This window comes from Anolis carolinensis, chromosome 1, assembly GCF_035594765.1.
Source record: "Anolis carolinensis isolate JA03-04 chromosome 1, rAnoCar3.1.pri, whole genome shotgun sequence".
In the NCBI taxonomy this organism is placed as follows: domain Eukaryota; kingdom Metazoa; phylum Chordata; class Lepidosauria; order Squamata; family Dactyloidae; genus Anolis; species Anolis carolinensis.
Window position 1 is genome coordinate 60,075,299 of NC_085841.1, and position 14,373 is coordinate 60,089,671.

At 37.3% G+C, this 14,373-nt stretch overlaps 1 protein-coding gene across 1 annotated transcript in view; it reads left to right on the top strand.

The window, feature by feature from the left end:
• The window catches only part of heatr1 (HEAT repeat containing 1), a 52,450-nt gene that overhangs the window by 12,320 nt on the left and 25,757 nt on the right, over positions 1–14,373 (top strand). Inside the window, exons 11-22 of the mRNA XM_062975255.1 lie at positions 334–451; positions 1,616–1,723; positions 2,670–2,765; positions 3,126–3,220; positions 4,489–4,700; positions 6,374–6,495; positions 7,440–7,628; positions 8,711–8,885; positions 9,095–9,243; positions 10,552–10,744; positions 12,367–12,539; positions 13,398–13,565. Coding sequence (XP_062831325.1) covers positions 334–451; positions 1,616–1,723; positions 2,670–2,765; positions 3,126–3,220; positions 4,489–4,700; positions 6,374–6,495; positions 7,440–7,628; positions 8,711–8,885; positions 9,095–9,243; positions 10,552–10,744; positions 12,367–12,539; positions 13,398–13,565 — 1,798 coding nt within the window. The remainder of the gene's footprint in view (positions 1–333; positions 452–1,615; positions 1,724–2,669; positions 2,766–3,125; positions 3,221–4,488; positions 4,701–6,373; positions 6,496–7,439; positions 7,629–8,710; positions 8,886–9,094; positions 9,244–10,551; positions 10,745–12,366; positions 12,540–13,397; positions 13,566–14,373) is intronic.

The following is a 14,373-nucleotide window of genomic DNA, read 5'->3' on the forward strand; positions in this document are numbered from 1 at the left end:
ATTGTAGACTTTAAAGGGGTCTTAGTGGACAGTCTTTTGAAGTGGTACCTTGTAATAGTCTCCATCTGTTTCAAAGGAGCTCTCAGGCATAATCCAGTGTAATGTGATGGTGGAAATTTATGCTCCTCAGTACTGTTGGCACTGTTGAATTGGAATTGTCGCCAGTTCTAACTAACATAGCTAAAGGAAGAGGATTATGGAAGCTTAGTAATATCTGTAAGCTGCATGTTGCTCACCTCAATTACCTGCATGCTGCTCACCTCCTGAAAGTTTAGAAACTGGATGCCTTAAAATGTTCCCTAAAATGCAATGTCCTTTCTTCATTTATGGCAGGTACTCCAAAACATTAGATTTGGTACTGGAGCAGTACCTGAAAGATGTTAGAAATCCAAAGGAACAAGATCTCTTCCATCAATTTATTTCCCTTTCGTTGAGTGGTGGTAAATACCAGGTGAGTCAAAGTAATGTTGCTAATTCAAGGTTTTTTTTCTTTGCTATCATTGACACATTAAAGGTAATGAAGATAGTATTTGTCTACTTTGAGCGGAACTTTGAGCTGCTGTGGTTTCCTATGATCAGGGTCAGTGAAAGGAAACCACTATTATATGCTAAACTATTGTCTTTAGATGATTATGTGAATTCCAACTTAGTTCCTCTGGGTTGTAATGGCTTCTGTTGTTGGATTGTGTGGAACAGGGGTCCCCAAACTAAGGCACGGGGGCCGGATGCGGCCCTCCAAGGTCATTTACCTGGCCCCTGTCCTAAACTTTAGACTCAGGGTTGACCAAAGTCTTCCTGATCTTTGGAGGTCTCTTTGCTTATCTATGGTCTTATGAGAGTGTCTAGATGGTCTTTGAAGGTCTCTTTGCTTTGCTATGGCCTTATGAGACCATCTAGATGGCTTTTGGAGGTCACTTTCCTTACCTATGGTCCTATGAGACCGTCTAGATGGCCTTGGAGGATCCCTTTCCTTACCTATGGTTTTATGAGAGCGTCTAGATGGCCTTTGGGGGCCCCTTTCCTTCTCTATGGTCTTATGAAACCATCTAGATGGTCTTTGAGGTCCCTTTCCTTATAGATGGTCTTCTGATGGCCTGATGAGATCATCTAAATGGCCTTTGGGTCATTGACCTGGCCTCTGTCCTAAACTTTAGACTTAGGGCTGACCTAAGTCTAAAATGACTTGAAGGCACACAACAACGACAATCCTCATTTTTTACTATTTCATCATAGTCCCGTCCCCCCCCAAAACAGTCTGAGGAACTGTGAATCGGCCCTCCACTTAAAACGTTTGAGGACCCCTGCTGTGGAAGCATTAAATTGTACTTCACTTGAAGCGTCTTCATATTGGGAATAGTTATTTGTGATTAGTGAACAATAGTGATTTGTTAATCATTTAAGGGAGGAGTGTGTGGGGTACAGGCACTCTTGTGTTACTCACCTGACTTTTTTAACTCATATTTAAATTCCTGTTAAATGCAAATGAGACTATAATTACATTGTTTAACTTATACTAGGGTATTTTATTTGCCTTTTTTCAGGACTATTTTATTCTGATTTTTTTGTAGGCTGTTAATAGTATAATTTTTAAAATGCATCTTAAATATATTTCTAGTTTCTGAAAGACACTGATACATCTCTGCTACTTAGCTTGAATCATCCACAGCCAGCAGTCAGACTCCTGGCTGTTCGGCATCTGGACGAAATGATTGACGAATTAAAGGTAGGCTCCTTTTCACATGAGTGCTTGCCTGTAGGACTTTTAGTATGTTTGTGACCACTGTATGAACAGAATGCTGATCTCAATAGGCCTTTGCTCAGATATAGCATGAGTTTATTTTTTAAAATTATTTCTACATCTCTTCCCAGCTCCCAAGTGCTCCTGTGGCTAACAAATAACCAATTAAAGATAAAACATTTTTAAAAACACATTTAAATATTATTTAAAAACTCCAAAAAGCAGTTTAAAATTGTCCTAGAATCCAATTTTGAAACAGTTAAAACAGCAGTTTCAAAACATTGACTGCCATGCATAACAGCACTGTTTTGGCTATATATTCTTAATACAGTCAGCCTTCTGTATTTATTAATTTTACCATCCACAGCTTAATTTTTTTTAAAAAAATAAAAAAGCATTGAATTTGCTAATTTATATAAGGTACAGGACACCATTTATTTGTTGTATTTAATGATATTTGAGCACCCATAGATTTTGGTATCAAAGGGAGTCTTGGATCCAAATGTCAGTGGACACCAAGGACCCATTACATTTAGCAAATACTTCTACAGTTGGTGACATAAATAAAATTGTTGACAATAACCTTAAGTAAATTTTCAATATTTATTTCTCCTAGTCTGTGTTTTATTTCAAAATTAACTGAGGAACAAATTTCCAGTCTATATTGTAAGTCTGGGCATGTGGATCTTGAAAAATCTATGGATTATTCTAGTTTGTGGGGTTGTCATAAAGCACCAAAAAGTCTTGGACTACTTCTGCAGCTATGATTATATAGGAGACTTGATAGATGACTTAAGCCATACGAAAAGTATAATTACCCCTAGAAGTATTGTGTTTGCTTCTGAATAGGATTTATTTTTCACAAAGTGTTAATCTATGATAGCTAATTTAATTTTGAAATGTTTGTTTCTCTTCCCCTGTATTTTTATAGGAGGGCTTTGATGATTCTTTCATTGAAGAGGCCATTTTAGCACGACTTAAAGATGATAATTTAGAGGTGGTAAACGCAGCTCTTAGTACATTGGAGGTATGTCTTCAACAGTGGATCAAAAATTATTGGTGTTTAGAACTAGCCATGAATGCCTGCCATATAATTACCATGCACCTCTGGAAAACAATTCACTTATTAAAGCTCTCCATGAAAATAATCAGGAAATAAAATAAAACAGTAGGCTTGATCTCAGTTAATTATCCCTATTCTTAGGCCAGGCTTTGTATTTCCATCTGTATAAAATAATTCAAAGTTCCTTGTGTTTTACTATTCAAAGTGAGTGGCTTTTTCTAGAATATGAAATGCATCTTGAGAATAATATATTTTCCATAGAAATTTTGCACTACACCATTATATATAGATTACATTTATTTCACATGCTTTACTTTATTCTAGACTCTCTTCTTAACTGCAAAGACTTTTAGTGAACAAATTGGCTACAGCCTATTGAGTCTCATTGAAAGAGCTGACCTCTCAAAGAATGAAAAATGGTAAGTGGTTACTTTACTTCTTTCTTACTAATATGTTCTAAGGGTTATTTCCTCAGTCATTCACTTCGGATATTTTAGCAGAACCTTTGTACACAATACTGGTATTTCAGCTCCCTTTAAATTACTTGATTTCTCATGCTGTTTCATGCAGTGCTCTCTCGCTTTCAGATTGCACAAGTGGCACTTTTTAATTTATTAACCCACAATTCTTCATTTTATGATGACATCAATTTCTTTTAAATGAACATGTCTATTCAAAGTGATGTAGTCACATTCCAGCGATACTCAAGATAGTCTGTATCACTATACAAAAAGACCTTGCAGCATTCCTTAGACTACTTAAGAGAAAGATGTTCATAGCATAACCTTTCATAGACTCTACCTACTTCAACAGATGCAGCTGAGACTGAATCTTAAAAAAAACTTAATTCTCTCAATTAGTCTCAAAGATGCTATGAGAGCTCTTTATATGTCAAAAAGATGTAGTTTGAGATGTTTATAATATAGAGCAGTAAAACATGTGACCCCTTCCATTTTTTTCCGTTTCAGGAGTGATTTGAGAAATTGCAAGTCACTTCTGGTGTGAGAGAATTAGCTGTCTGCAAGGACATTGCCCAGAGGGTACTCAGATGTTTGATGTTTTACCAACCTTGTGGGAGGCTTCTCTCATGCCTCTGCATAGGGAGCTGAAGCTGACAGAGGGGGATTACCCACTCTCCCCAGATTCAAACCGCCAACCTGTCAATCAGCAGTCCTGCTGGCACAAGGGTTTAACCCATTGCGCCACCGGAGGCTCCTCCTGACCCCTTCCATTTAAGCAAGAATGTAAAAAGAGAATTTTTGTTTCAAATTATAACACTGCTTCAAGCAATATAAATCCTCTAAAAAGCTTGAATTGTATGTTTTATTCTAGCAATAAATGAGCATAGCCCTGCTGTTTGAAGGAGGAGCAAATATTTGGGAGTACATTTTGCTCCCATAAAAGGGCAGCAGATTGTTGGTTATTACTGCTGCTTGTATTGCCAGAGACAGGGTGCAGAGCTGCTGGTAGGGTTTTTTATTTTTTTATTTTATTTTATTTTATTTTATTTATTTTGCTTCAGGTTCCAAAATATCTTGAATTAACTTGGGTTGCTTTATCTCAGGTTGTAGTTTTGAAAGCAAAGACATATCTAATACTTAGGACAAAAGATAACCTAGGAGCAAGATCTGTTTATGGAGATGTGAACCAAAATTACCCATTCTTTCTTCCTCCATATGTGTTCTAGGTGCGGGCTCCTAGACACTGCAATCCAGATATTGATCAGAGATGGAATTCTTAAAAAGAATAAGGATCTCTTAAATCAATTAGTTCTGCAGCTGCTACCATATATAGTAATAACCATCAATGACTCAAAATCTTCCGAATGGAAAGTAGCCCTTTGCATAGCACAGTCTAATCTTTGTTCCCTGCATCCTTTGTTAAAAGGCTGGCCAGAAAGTAAGTCATAAAACATACTTCATTATGTAATTTATTTACTGTAAAATGTTTTTTTATTTAGAACTAGCTTGTGGACCCAGCGGTGCCCGGGTTTTTGGAAGAAGGCATTATTTGTTTTGGGATGTTAGGTAATATCATTGAAGTTTGTTCCAGATCCTTCATTAGCTGGGTTCAATGCTTTCTGGATAAGGGCGAACTACAACTTCCAGACTCTCAGGGGAATCATCCTCAAACCCTGCCAGTATTTGCAGTTGGCCATTTTGGGTCTGTGTGCCAAGTTTGGTCCAGATCCAACATCAGCTGGGTTCAGTGCACTCTGGATACAGGTGAATTATAACTTCCAAAATCAAGATCTATTCCCACTAACCCCTGCAGTATGTTCAGTTGATCATGGGGCTTCTCTGTACCAAGTTTGGTCCCAGTCCATTGTCAGTGGAGGTCACAGCATCAGTGAAGGTACTGCAAGTCCCATTATCTGTGGCAAGTTTGGTCCAGATCCATAGTTGGTTGGGTTAACAGTGCTCTCTGCGTATAGGTCAAGTACAACTTTTGTAAATCTTGGTGAATTCTCCCCAAACCTCTTGTTCAGTTGCTGATCAATTCCTCTTATAACTGTTTGCCATAGGAAGGAGTAGGAAAGGGTTAAGGTAGAGGCAGCGGGCAGGGTCATGCAAATTAAGGAACCCTGGGATATCCATTCTGGAGAAAAACAGAACATCTAGGATGAAATTGTCCCCGTGTGAAAGCCTTCACTTGGGTGGGAGGCAGAATGGTATTTGTGGAGGACACTGGCAGGGTTTGGGCTACATGTTCATGGTGCTCACTACAACTTACATGTCAGTGGAGGGAAGGCCATTGATGTCTCCTGCTCAGTGGGAATTATAGCTGTTTGTGGAGGCGGGAGGCTGTCTTTGTAAGTGGACACCTCCACATACACACATACACATTTTTCACTTTTATTATGTGTATAGATAGATAGCCACAGAAGTATGATTAGCAAAGAGAGCCAGTTGTGGTGTTCTGATTATTTATACTATGGAAATAACTAGTAATTGGACACAAGTAGATTTCTAGATTTTAGGCAAACAAAATCTATTGTGGCATGATTGTGTTCAGTAATATTTCAAACAATTGGTCCTATTCACTGTCATCTCACTTATGAGTGTATAAATCCAGTTTTATCCTATGCATAGGAGGCAGTATTCATGGGACTTGTTCCTCAAGAAAATAATTGTGCCATTGAGTTACTTAGGTCTATACCATTGCATAGTATCTGATCTTGTTGCTGGAAGGTAACTGAAGGCAAAATTAAACTCAGTCATTTCTCATTCTTCCCTTCTCCAGCCTAATCATACCCAGCTTCTGCCGTTAATTAGCACAGGCTTGTCTACTGACTCTTTACCACCTTTGTTGCCTACTGGCCACAGGGGAAGGTGTTATTTAAATTAAACATGTGAAGACATTAGTCATTTAGAATAATTTCATAAAGTAAAATTAGAAAGATCACAGTTTATACAAAACTGGAAAACAACAGTAATACTATATTTTTAATGAAGGAAATAAAACATTCCTGAAGGCTGGTGTTTTGTAAAATTTTATCCAGTCCCCCATTTTTAGCCATGGTGTTTTCTGTTATGTCTGATCTATTTTTTTTTTTTGTCTTTCTAAAATAGCTTTCCAAGAAGTGGTTAAAGCACCAAAGACTGAAAATTTGATATATTCATCTAATGGAAAACTGATCAAGTTTCTGTCAGAGAACCTAATTTTAGAGGATCCTTCTTCTCTATCACAAATGGTACATGTACCAATTTAAAATATATTTTTAAAAAGCAGACAATTTTTAAATTTATTTAGCAGTGGAATGTTTGATATGGGTGGTATAGAGTATTTGTTGCATGCATTAATGGGGTACGTATTTTAAATACTATAACAAGTTCAATGACAGATGTAGTGTGCAAATTCACAATGATGCAAGTTGAAGTAAAAGGGCTAAATATGAAGCTGTCACTTGCCTGATGATTAATTCATCCAGTATCATTCTGTTTTCTCTGACCATAGCAGCTCACCGAAGTCTCAGCCAATGGTTTGTTGTAGCATTACTGCTTGGCATTTCAAGTTTACTGTGATAAGTCTTACTCTCTGATTGTTTGTATAACACTGTAGTATTTTTGTATTAATGTATTTTTGTACCCTTGGGATGGAGGGTCAACAGAACATTCTTGTATGTCAGAAAGGCTGTGTGTTCCTTTTAAAACCTAATACTACTCTTTCATAAGTTCAGGAGGAAATTCTGGATGACCCCGGGCACTTAGTGCTTCCTCTTCAGAGAATGAACATAATTTACTGGTAGTGAACATGTTTTGCAATTAAAGCATCCTACATCCATTTTTTGTTGTTTTTACAAATGATCACAATCACAATCTCTGGGTATTTGGATCACATAGTTCAAAATATCTGGAAATCGTTGCTCAGATGTTTTGGACTATGGCCGCCATTGTTCACTACCATAGACAGTCTTCAGACTTCATGCAAGTTATAGTAGGGAGGGGGGAATCAGGTTTTTAGCCTTTGGGTGTAAACAGTACCAAGTAAGCGAACCAGTGGTCTGACTCAGCATGACTTCATATATTTGTTATATAGAATTTGCCATAGCTCATGTTCAAGTACTTTCAAACACTTATTTCAGCAAAATATAGAAGAAGAAGAAATGTTCTGACTATGTTACGATTCACTTCCAAGGTGCAAGGACTCATTGACGTTGCCAAGAAGGAACCTCATAATGTGAAGCAGAAGGTGACCATGCATGTTATCAGTGCTGTTCTTGTCCAGTCTTGCTGCGGGAGTTATCGAGTGGAAGAGTGCCGTTCCTCACTGGCTTTGAAGGTCTTTCATCTCTTGAGGAGAAAAATGCAAAACTTCAAAGACAAGGTGAGGATCCTTATTCATAAAACTGAGATGGAAGAAAAAGAATAGAGCAGAGAAAGAAGAGGGACACTTTGTTCTGTGTTGCCTTTTTTTTCAAAATTTTAAAAAATACGGACTGACCTACGATCAGATTTGTCTGTATGGCTGTTGCTTAGGTCAGAACATACTGCTCTTTATTATTATTTATTTATTAGTGATATTTATATCCCGCCCTTCTCACCCCGAAGGGGACTCAGGGCGGTTTACAAGTATATATACATACAATATATTATATTATATGACTATATTGTAATATAAATATACAATTATAATAGTGAATTATTATTATTATTACATTGTATTACATCATAATATTATTATTAATATTACATGTATATACAATATATTATAATATTAGTGCTCCCATCTGATGGTAAAGGAGACATGGTGGAAAGATGTCTTCTTCTTTTGGTTGGCCAATAAAAGTATTGCTGTTCTGTGTATTTTGCATTTTGTTGTACTTTGCTGTATGGTCAGCATGGCTTTTGCTGGGTATTTTCGAAGTATTTTTAGCCAAAGTTCCCAGAATGGTTTATAGTTGTCACTGTCAGTAGTAAGTCACAGTTGTATTGGGGGGGGGGGGGGGGGGGGTTGAAGGCCTTGTGAAAGAGGCCAGTTGGGAAGTTCATGGGCCTGACCCGGGGGTGAGGTGGTTGGGGGAGAGACCCCGGGGGCCTGGAAGACAAGACCTGCAACTAAGTGACAGGAACAACTGGGTCACCAGCAGGTGTGCCTTTTCCAGGTGCCACAGAGCCTTGAGGCTGCTGTCACCACCAAAAACATCCCCCCAGTTCCCTGCCTAACGTAAAGGGTTCCGAGTTCTTTTGAGCCTTTTCATGCAGGTGGATTTATGTGCACGAGTCTAAATGGCATCAAATCTAATGCACACCTCAATTTTGACAATGTAATTCAGCCCCAAAAGGTGAGCATTAGATTTGAGTAAATACAGTAATTACATTTGTTAAATATGCATTGCTTTTTAAAAAGTAAATAGAGGCAGAGGAAAAAACGCTGCAGTTAATAAACAGTTGTATTTTATTTTTTAGAACTATCAGTGCAAATACTCCACATCTGGCAATGAACTGTTCTTAGAAGTATTAGCAGGTTGTGTACAAAAGCTAAATGCTGAAGAGCCTGCTGATTTAGAAGATTCTGTCTTGCTCATTGTGTTGTTAAGAAACTTTATTCAAGGCATGGTGCCTCCAGATTCCTTTTTGAAAGGTAAGTTTTTAGTTGCAAGAAAAATATGTAGACCTTGCAGTTGATTTTCTTACTGCAGTTATATAATTTCATATTTGAAGAATTCCAGTACTGTAGGTTATGGAAGTGGACAATATCCTTAGATTGTGGTTTACAGGGAATCTGTTTTATTAAAGGTACTTTTAATTCAGCTGCTGCTGGTTGCTGATTCTCTGCATTCATTTATACAGATGAGATGTGGTGGAATCCTGAAACATTAAATAGAAAGAATAAAGACTATCTGAACCTCCTCTTGGGACTTTTTGATAGTCTACTCAGTGGAGCCAGTGAGGGAAACAATACTGATCATTTCCGTACAATGATGCGACTTCTGTTTGAGGTATTGTTTTTATCTGTAATCTTAAGTGAGAGAATAACTGATTATTCTGATTTTTTTAAAATACCAAACTATGTACATGGCTTTAAAATGTTTTTATTTTATTTTATATACTTACATCTGCCTATGTACCTGTCCAGGGCCGTAGGGGGGGGGGAGTTTAAAAGTGGAAAAAAAAACCTGAAATGTGTCAGGTTAAAAAAACCCCGATTTACTTATAAATTGGGTTAACCAGTTAAAATTTATGAATAAACCAGGTTTTGGGGGAGTTGAGCCCTTACCCACCCACCCCCACTACATACCTGGCATTGCTTGGGTATGCATTTTCTAATGGGAGCATCTATAAAATAGTAAAGTTAACCCTGGCAATATTTTAAGTTGGATAGTAAATGTTATGTGAGCCAGGTTTAGTCCAGATCCATTTTAGGAGTCTTCGTGGTTCAAACAAACCATTCTTTGAATGCTACATATATAGATTGAAGTAGGCAGTGTGCAATGTACAGTGTGCTTGTCATTGTTCCCACTCTAGACCTCCAAACTTGCTGTTAGATTTGACTTCCAAAAAAACCCCTTTCTTATTGAAAAAGCACCTCATATTTCCTAAGGAGAATGCAGAGGAATGTCATCATGTTTTTGGCCCTCATCCTCTTTTAGAGAAAAAGAAAAGTGACTCCACACTACTATAATTGTTGTTGTTATTGTTGTTAATCCACTTTTTCTAAAGTGTGGGTGTGGGTGTTTAAAGGGCATTTGCAGCTGTTAGCATCATCAGAGAGCAGGGACAACTTCAGTGTTTAGAGAAGGTGTATCTGGCCTCTGAAGAAATTGCTCACCCTTGATCTCTTTGTTATGGTGTTTCACACTCTCCTCCAGAGATGTCAAACCTTGGTCTTCCTCCCCATTTTATCCTCACAAGAGCTGTGTGAGGTAATTAGGCTGAGAGATAGGGCCTGTCCAACCTGTTCACTCACCCGCTGACCTTCATGGGCAGGTGGAGATTTGGAGTTTGGTGTCCACAGCCATAATCTATTTTAACCATTATGTTGAGTTGTTGCATTTATTTACCTTAGGGTCATTATACATCAAAGTTGTTTTTGATGTATAGTGGCCCTAAGGCAAATAAATTAGGGGGTGTTCTTGACATATCCAATACATATTTTTGACCCACAATTTTTCCCTCAGCTTATATGCAAATATATGGTATACAGTAGCATTTTGTATTTTCGAAGCTTAGAGGCAAGCAAAAGGCAAGACATCCATAAACATAATTTATTGGTGAATGTGTTCCCCCGCTTTTCTTTTCTTTTGAAGGTACATTTGAAAAAGCCGGAGGATCAGTTCAGATTTCTCTCAGTCTTGTGGACCTACAGTTACAACATTTCCAATCAGCTAAACTTTGTAGTGGATGCCATGCTACAGACTCGTGCTCTGTATATAGGCTGCGCAATGCTGGCATCCCAGTCCATGCAGACAAAAAGGAAATTGGCATTAACAGCATCTCCAGGTACAATGCAGTGGCATTTGTCATATTTTTCTTTTTTTTCTTTTTTCTTTTTTTGGTGGGTAAACAATTTATTAATGATATGTTACATAACAAAACAGCTAATTATAGCAGATAAAGTCAAATAACAATCCTTTTGAAATGTACATGCATATCTACATTAGTCAATCAACCGGTTAATTCTAACATTAAGTACATATTATTATTAGTAATTCAAAACATATAGCATTGCTCTTTCTACATGTTATCCACTATTTTCAGTCTAAATTTCTACTCATTTTTTTAAAAGAAATTAAATATAAGAGTTCACCCTAACATTCAAACAAAGACATACAAATGTGTTACACACAACAGACCCTACACGCACCCAAAACCCCTAACCCACACAAAATAAAACCCCTTGCATTTGTCATATTTTTCAAGTTAGATTCTGATAGGAATTTTGGGGAATAGTCAGGGGAAATGTATTGGTTATTTGATATATTTCTAACTTTCCTTTTCGGGTATTTGCCACCAGAAAACTACAAATGCGTGCATGAAATGTTGATTATGCCTTTTAATAGCACTGTTAAATATTTCTTGTTATCTCTTTTTGTTATTATGTCTTATGTGGAATAGGCATGGATAATTTTAAGGCAGGAAGCAATCCTGTGATTTCTATATGAAAAAAGAGAATTCTGGAGAGGCCGAAAAAATTAGCAGTTTTTTCCAAGCATAAGCTCTTTTTTGCAACTACAATATATTATTCCATTTTGATGGCTGCTGTGAAAATAAGCCTTTATGTGATATTTGCAGTACTGTAGTTGCAATGAGTAATGTAGCTCCATAGTGTCAGCAGTTGGGATTCTTTCTCTCTTGTAATGGCAGCTATATTCCTCTGCCCTACGTTTTTATAACTTCCAATTCTCTCTTAACCTACTGCATAAGTATTATAATATATTCTTCTAGTTTTTTTTCAGCTGCTTAAACAATGAGAGAACTGAACAGACTCGTTGACTTTATTTTTTTAAAGGAAACCTATATAATTTACTGTACTTTACTTTAATGAACTGGCACAGCTTCTTGTTAGGCAGATGATTTAGAAGGACATGCATTACACTGTCAAATAGTGGACATGTGGATGGTGAATACAGGAAGGAAAGGAAAAAGCAGGCAGCAGAGAACCAGTTGTGAGCAAAACAAGTTTTGGTATTTATTTTTTTCTGAAAAGTTGTAAATTTCAAATTCTGAGTAAAGCCAGCACTCCTAAAATTTTTCTCACTAAGCTATAATACATGTGAGCACAATGTAACCCTGCAGATCTTCTTGAACTGCAGCTTTCATTATCCCTCCCCTTTAAGTCTGTTGGCTAGTTTGAGTGGGAGTTGCAGTCTAGCCCTATCTTAAGGGCCACAAGTTGCCTACTTCTGCCTTCAAGTATCTATATCCCTCCCTTTCTCAGCAGTCTTATAATTGTATAAAAAACAGACATGACTTTTCTGAAATTCAGCATTTAGTTATTTTAGAACTAATCTGCTGGGATTTTAATTGCTGCTAATTTTTTAAAGATATCTATGCAATGTATAACAATTGTTAAGAATTGCTTTGAAAACTATAACTATTTCTTATTACTTATTACTTTCCAGTGATTGTATCTTTGTTGATTAACTTGGGAAGTCCCGTGAGTGAAGTGCGAAGAGCTGCTCTTTGCTGCCTTAATTCTTTGAGTGGAATAAAAGAGTCTCCATTTCATCCTATTGTTATTGATTTAGTACAGAAAGCTGAGGAGATAACATCCGACCAAACATATATAATTCAGGTAACTTTGGGGGGGGGGGGGGGGGAAATATTGTTGCTGTACGCTTTGAATCTGGGATTTCCTATACTTGTTGCCCCGCAGTACATTCTTTCTTGTAGGAAAGTTGTCTGAAACAAGTTTGAACCATTGTTAGAGGATAATATAATGTATTAAGCTATTATTCTGACTTTCTCTCGTTTCATTGGGCAAATTTGACCTGTTACAGAACTTTAGAGTGGAGCAAGAAACCATTTATGTCAACCACCTGAGACAGCTCTAGGAACAGGTTGAGATAGTTGGCAAGCTATTAATTAATCTCTATTGCTTCAGGTGAAGTCTTTCTCCTATCAGGGCAAGCTGAGAAAAAAGTCTCCCATTGGCTTTTGCTGCATTTTCCCACTCTATGGGTCAAATGTCCAAGGGAATGCTGGAATCACCTTTACACCTTCCTGTCTCTGGGGCAGCTGCACTATTCTGAGATACTGCAATCACAAAAAAGTATTTCCCACCCAATAGATCCCTTTCTACAAATGGGAAACAATTGTCGTGAGAAAGACTCTGGCAACAACATTTAACCAAGACTTGTGTTCTTGAACTCTAGGTGCATGTGGCAGTACAGAAAGCGCTAGCACAACTGCACATACACAGTATAGAATACAGAAACATTTCCTCAGCACAGACCTTTATCTCTTTAGCAGTGGAAGAGAATCATCAATTCACTGAAAGCTCTCCTCCATTACTTAGCAATTCCATTTTTATTTTTATATCCTGGTTGCAGTAAAGTTTTAGGAACTAGTTCTCCAGTCAATAAATACAATATAATTATAAAGAAATGGTCAGTGTTCCTTGATGCTTTCCTCTCTCTGTTTTATGAACTAGAGTCTTGGTAACTTGTTTGAGGAGCTACATACTCAACCGAAAGGAAAACCACAACCGCAAAAGTTGTCAGAAGCACTGGGAGCACTGCTTGAATGTGTAAAAAGTATCACATGTCCATCGTATGTTGCACGAAACATGATGAAACTTCTTCAGGAAGTCAATGGAAAGGTGTGTGAATCCCAAGTTCTGAAATTAAGAATTCATCCAAGCATTGTCTTCAGCATGAAAATCACAATTTTCATCTAAATGCAAATATTTCTTCTGAACTGAATTGAATTCAAGCATATCAGTCATAGCTAACTATCTTGTCCTTGCTTGCAACAACTATGAATTAATTCAAATAATTGTGTGGAGACTTATCAGTATGTCCAAAGTATGTTTAGATTATACTGGCATTTATAAAAATAGAAACTTGATTCTGTTCTTGTGAGAACATAAAATTTGATTGCCTTTTTCTAAAAATATGTAGCTAGAAGATAGCACAGCCTTTGTGGGTTGGTTTGGGTTGGCTAACAGACTTGTTCAGTCAGCACTTTCAGAACATTCTGTGCTGAACTTTACTGCATATGTATTGAGATTTCCTTCATTTTCTACAGTGCTGTCTTTGACAAAAAGAATGTGCTGATTCTGCTTGACTTTGTCCATTTGTCTTTTCATATCTGTCTTCTCCAGTGCTAAGAATGATAATATAACCCCTTCCAACACACACACACACCACCCCTTCCAACATATATTCACTTAGGGTTTTTTCTCCTCGGGGGGAAAGTTGTATGACACATTTATGTCAAATCTTTCCTTACCAGTCATTTCTTTTGCAAGAATCTATACATTTTTATATAACCTGGAGGAGGAATGTAGTGTGGGGGAAGTAAAAACCAGTAAAAAGTAACAATGAGCCATGGAATTATAATACTGTCAATTTCTATATTGTTTATTGGGGAAATTAACACAAATGCACTTGATGCTACACGCCCCC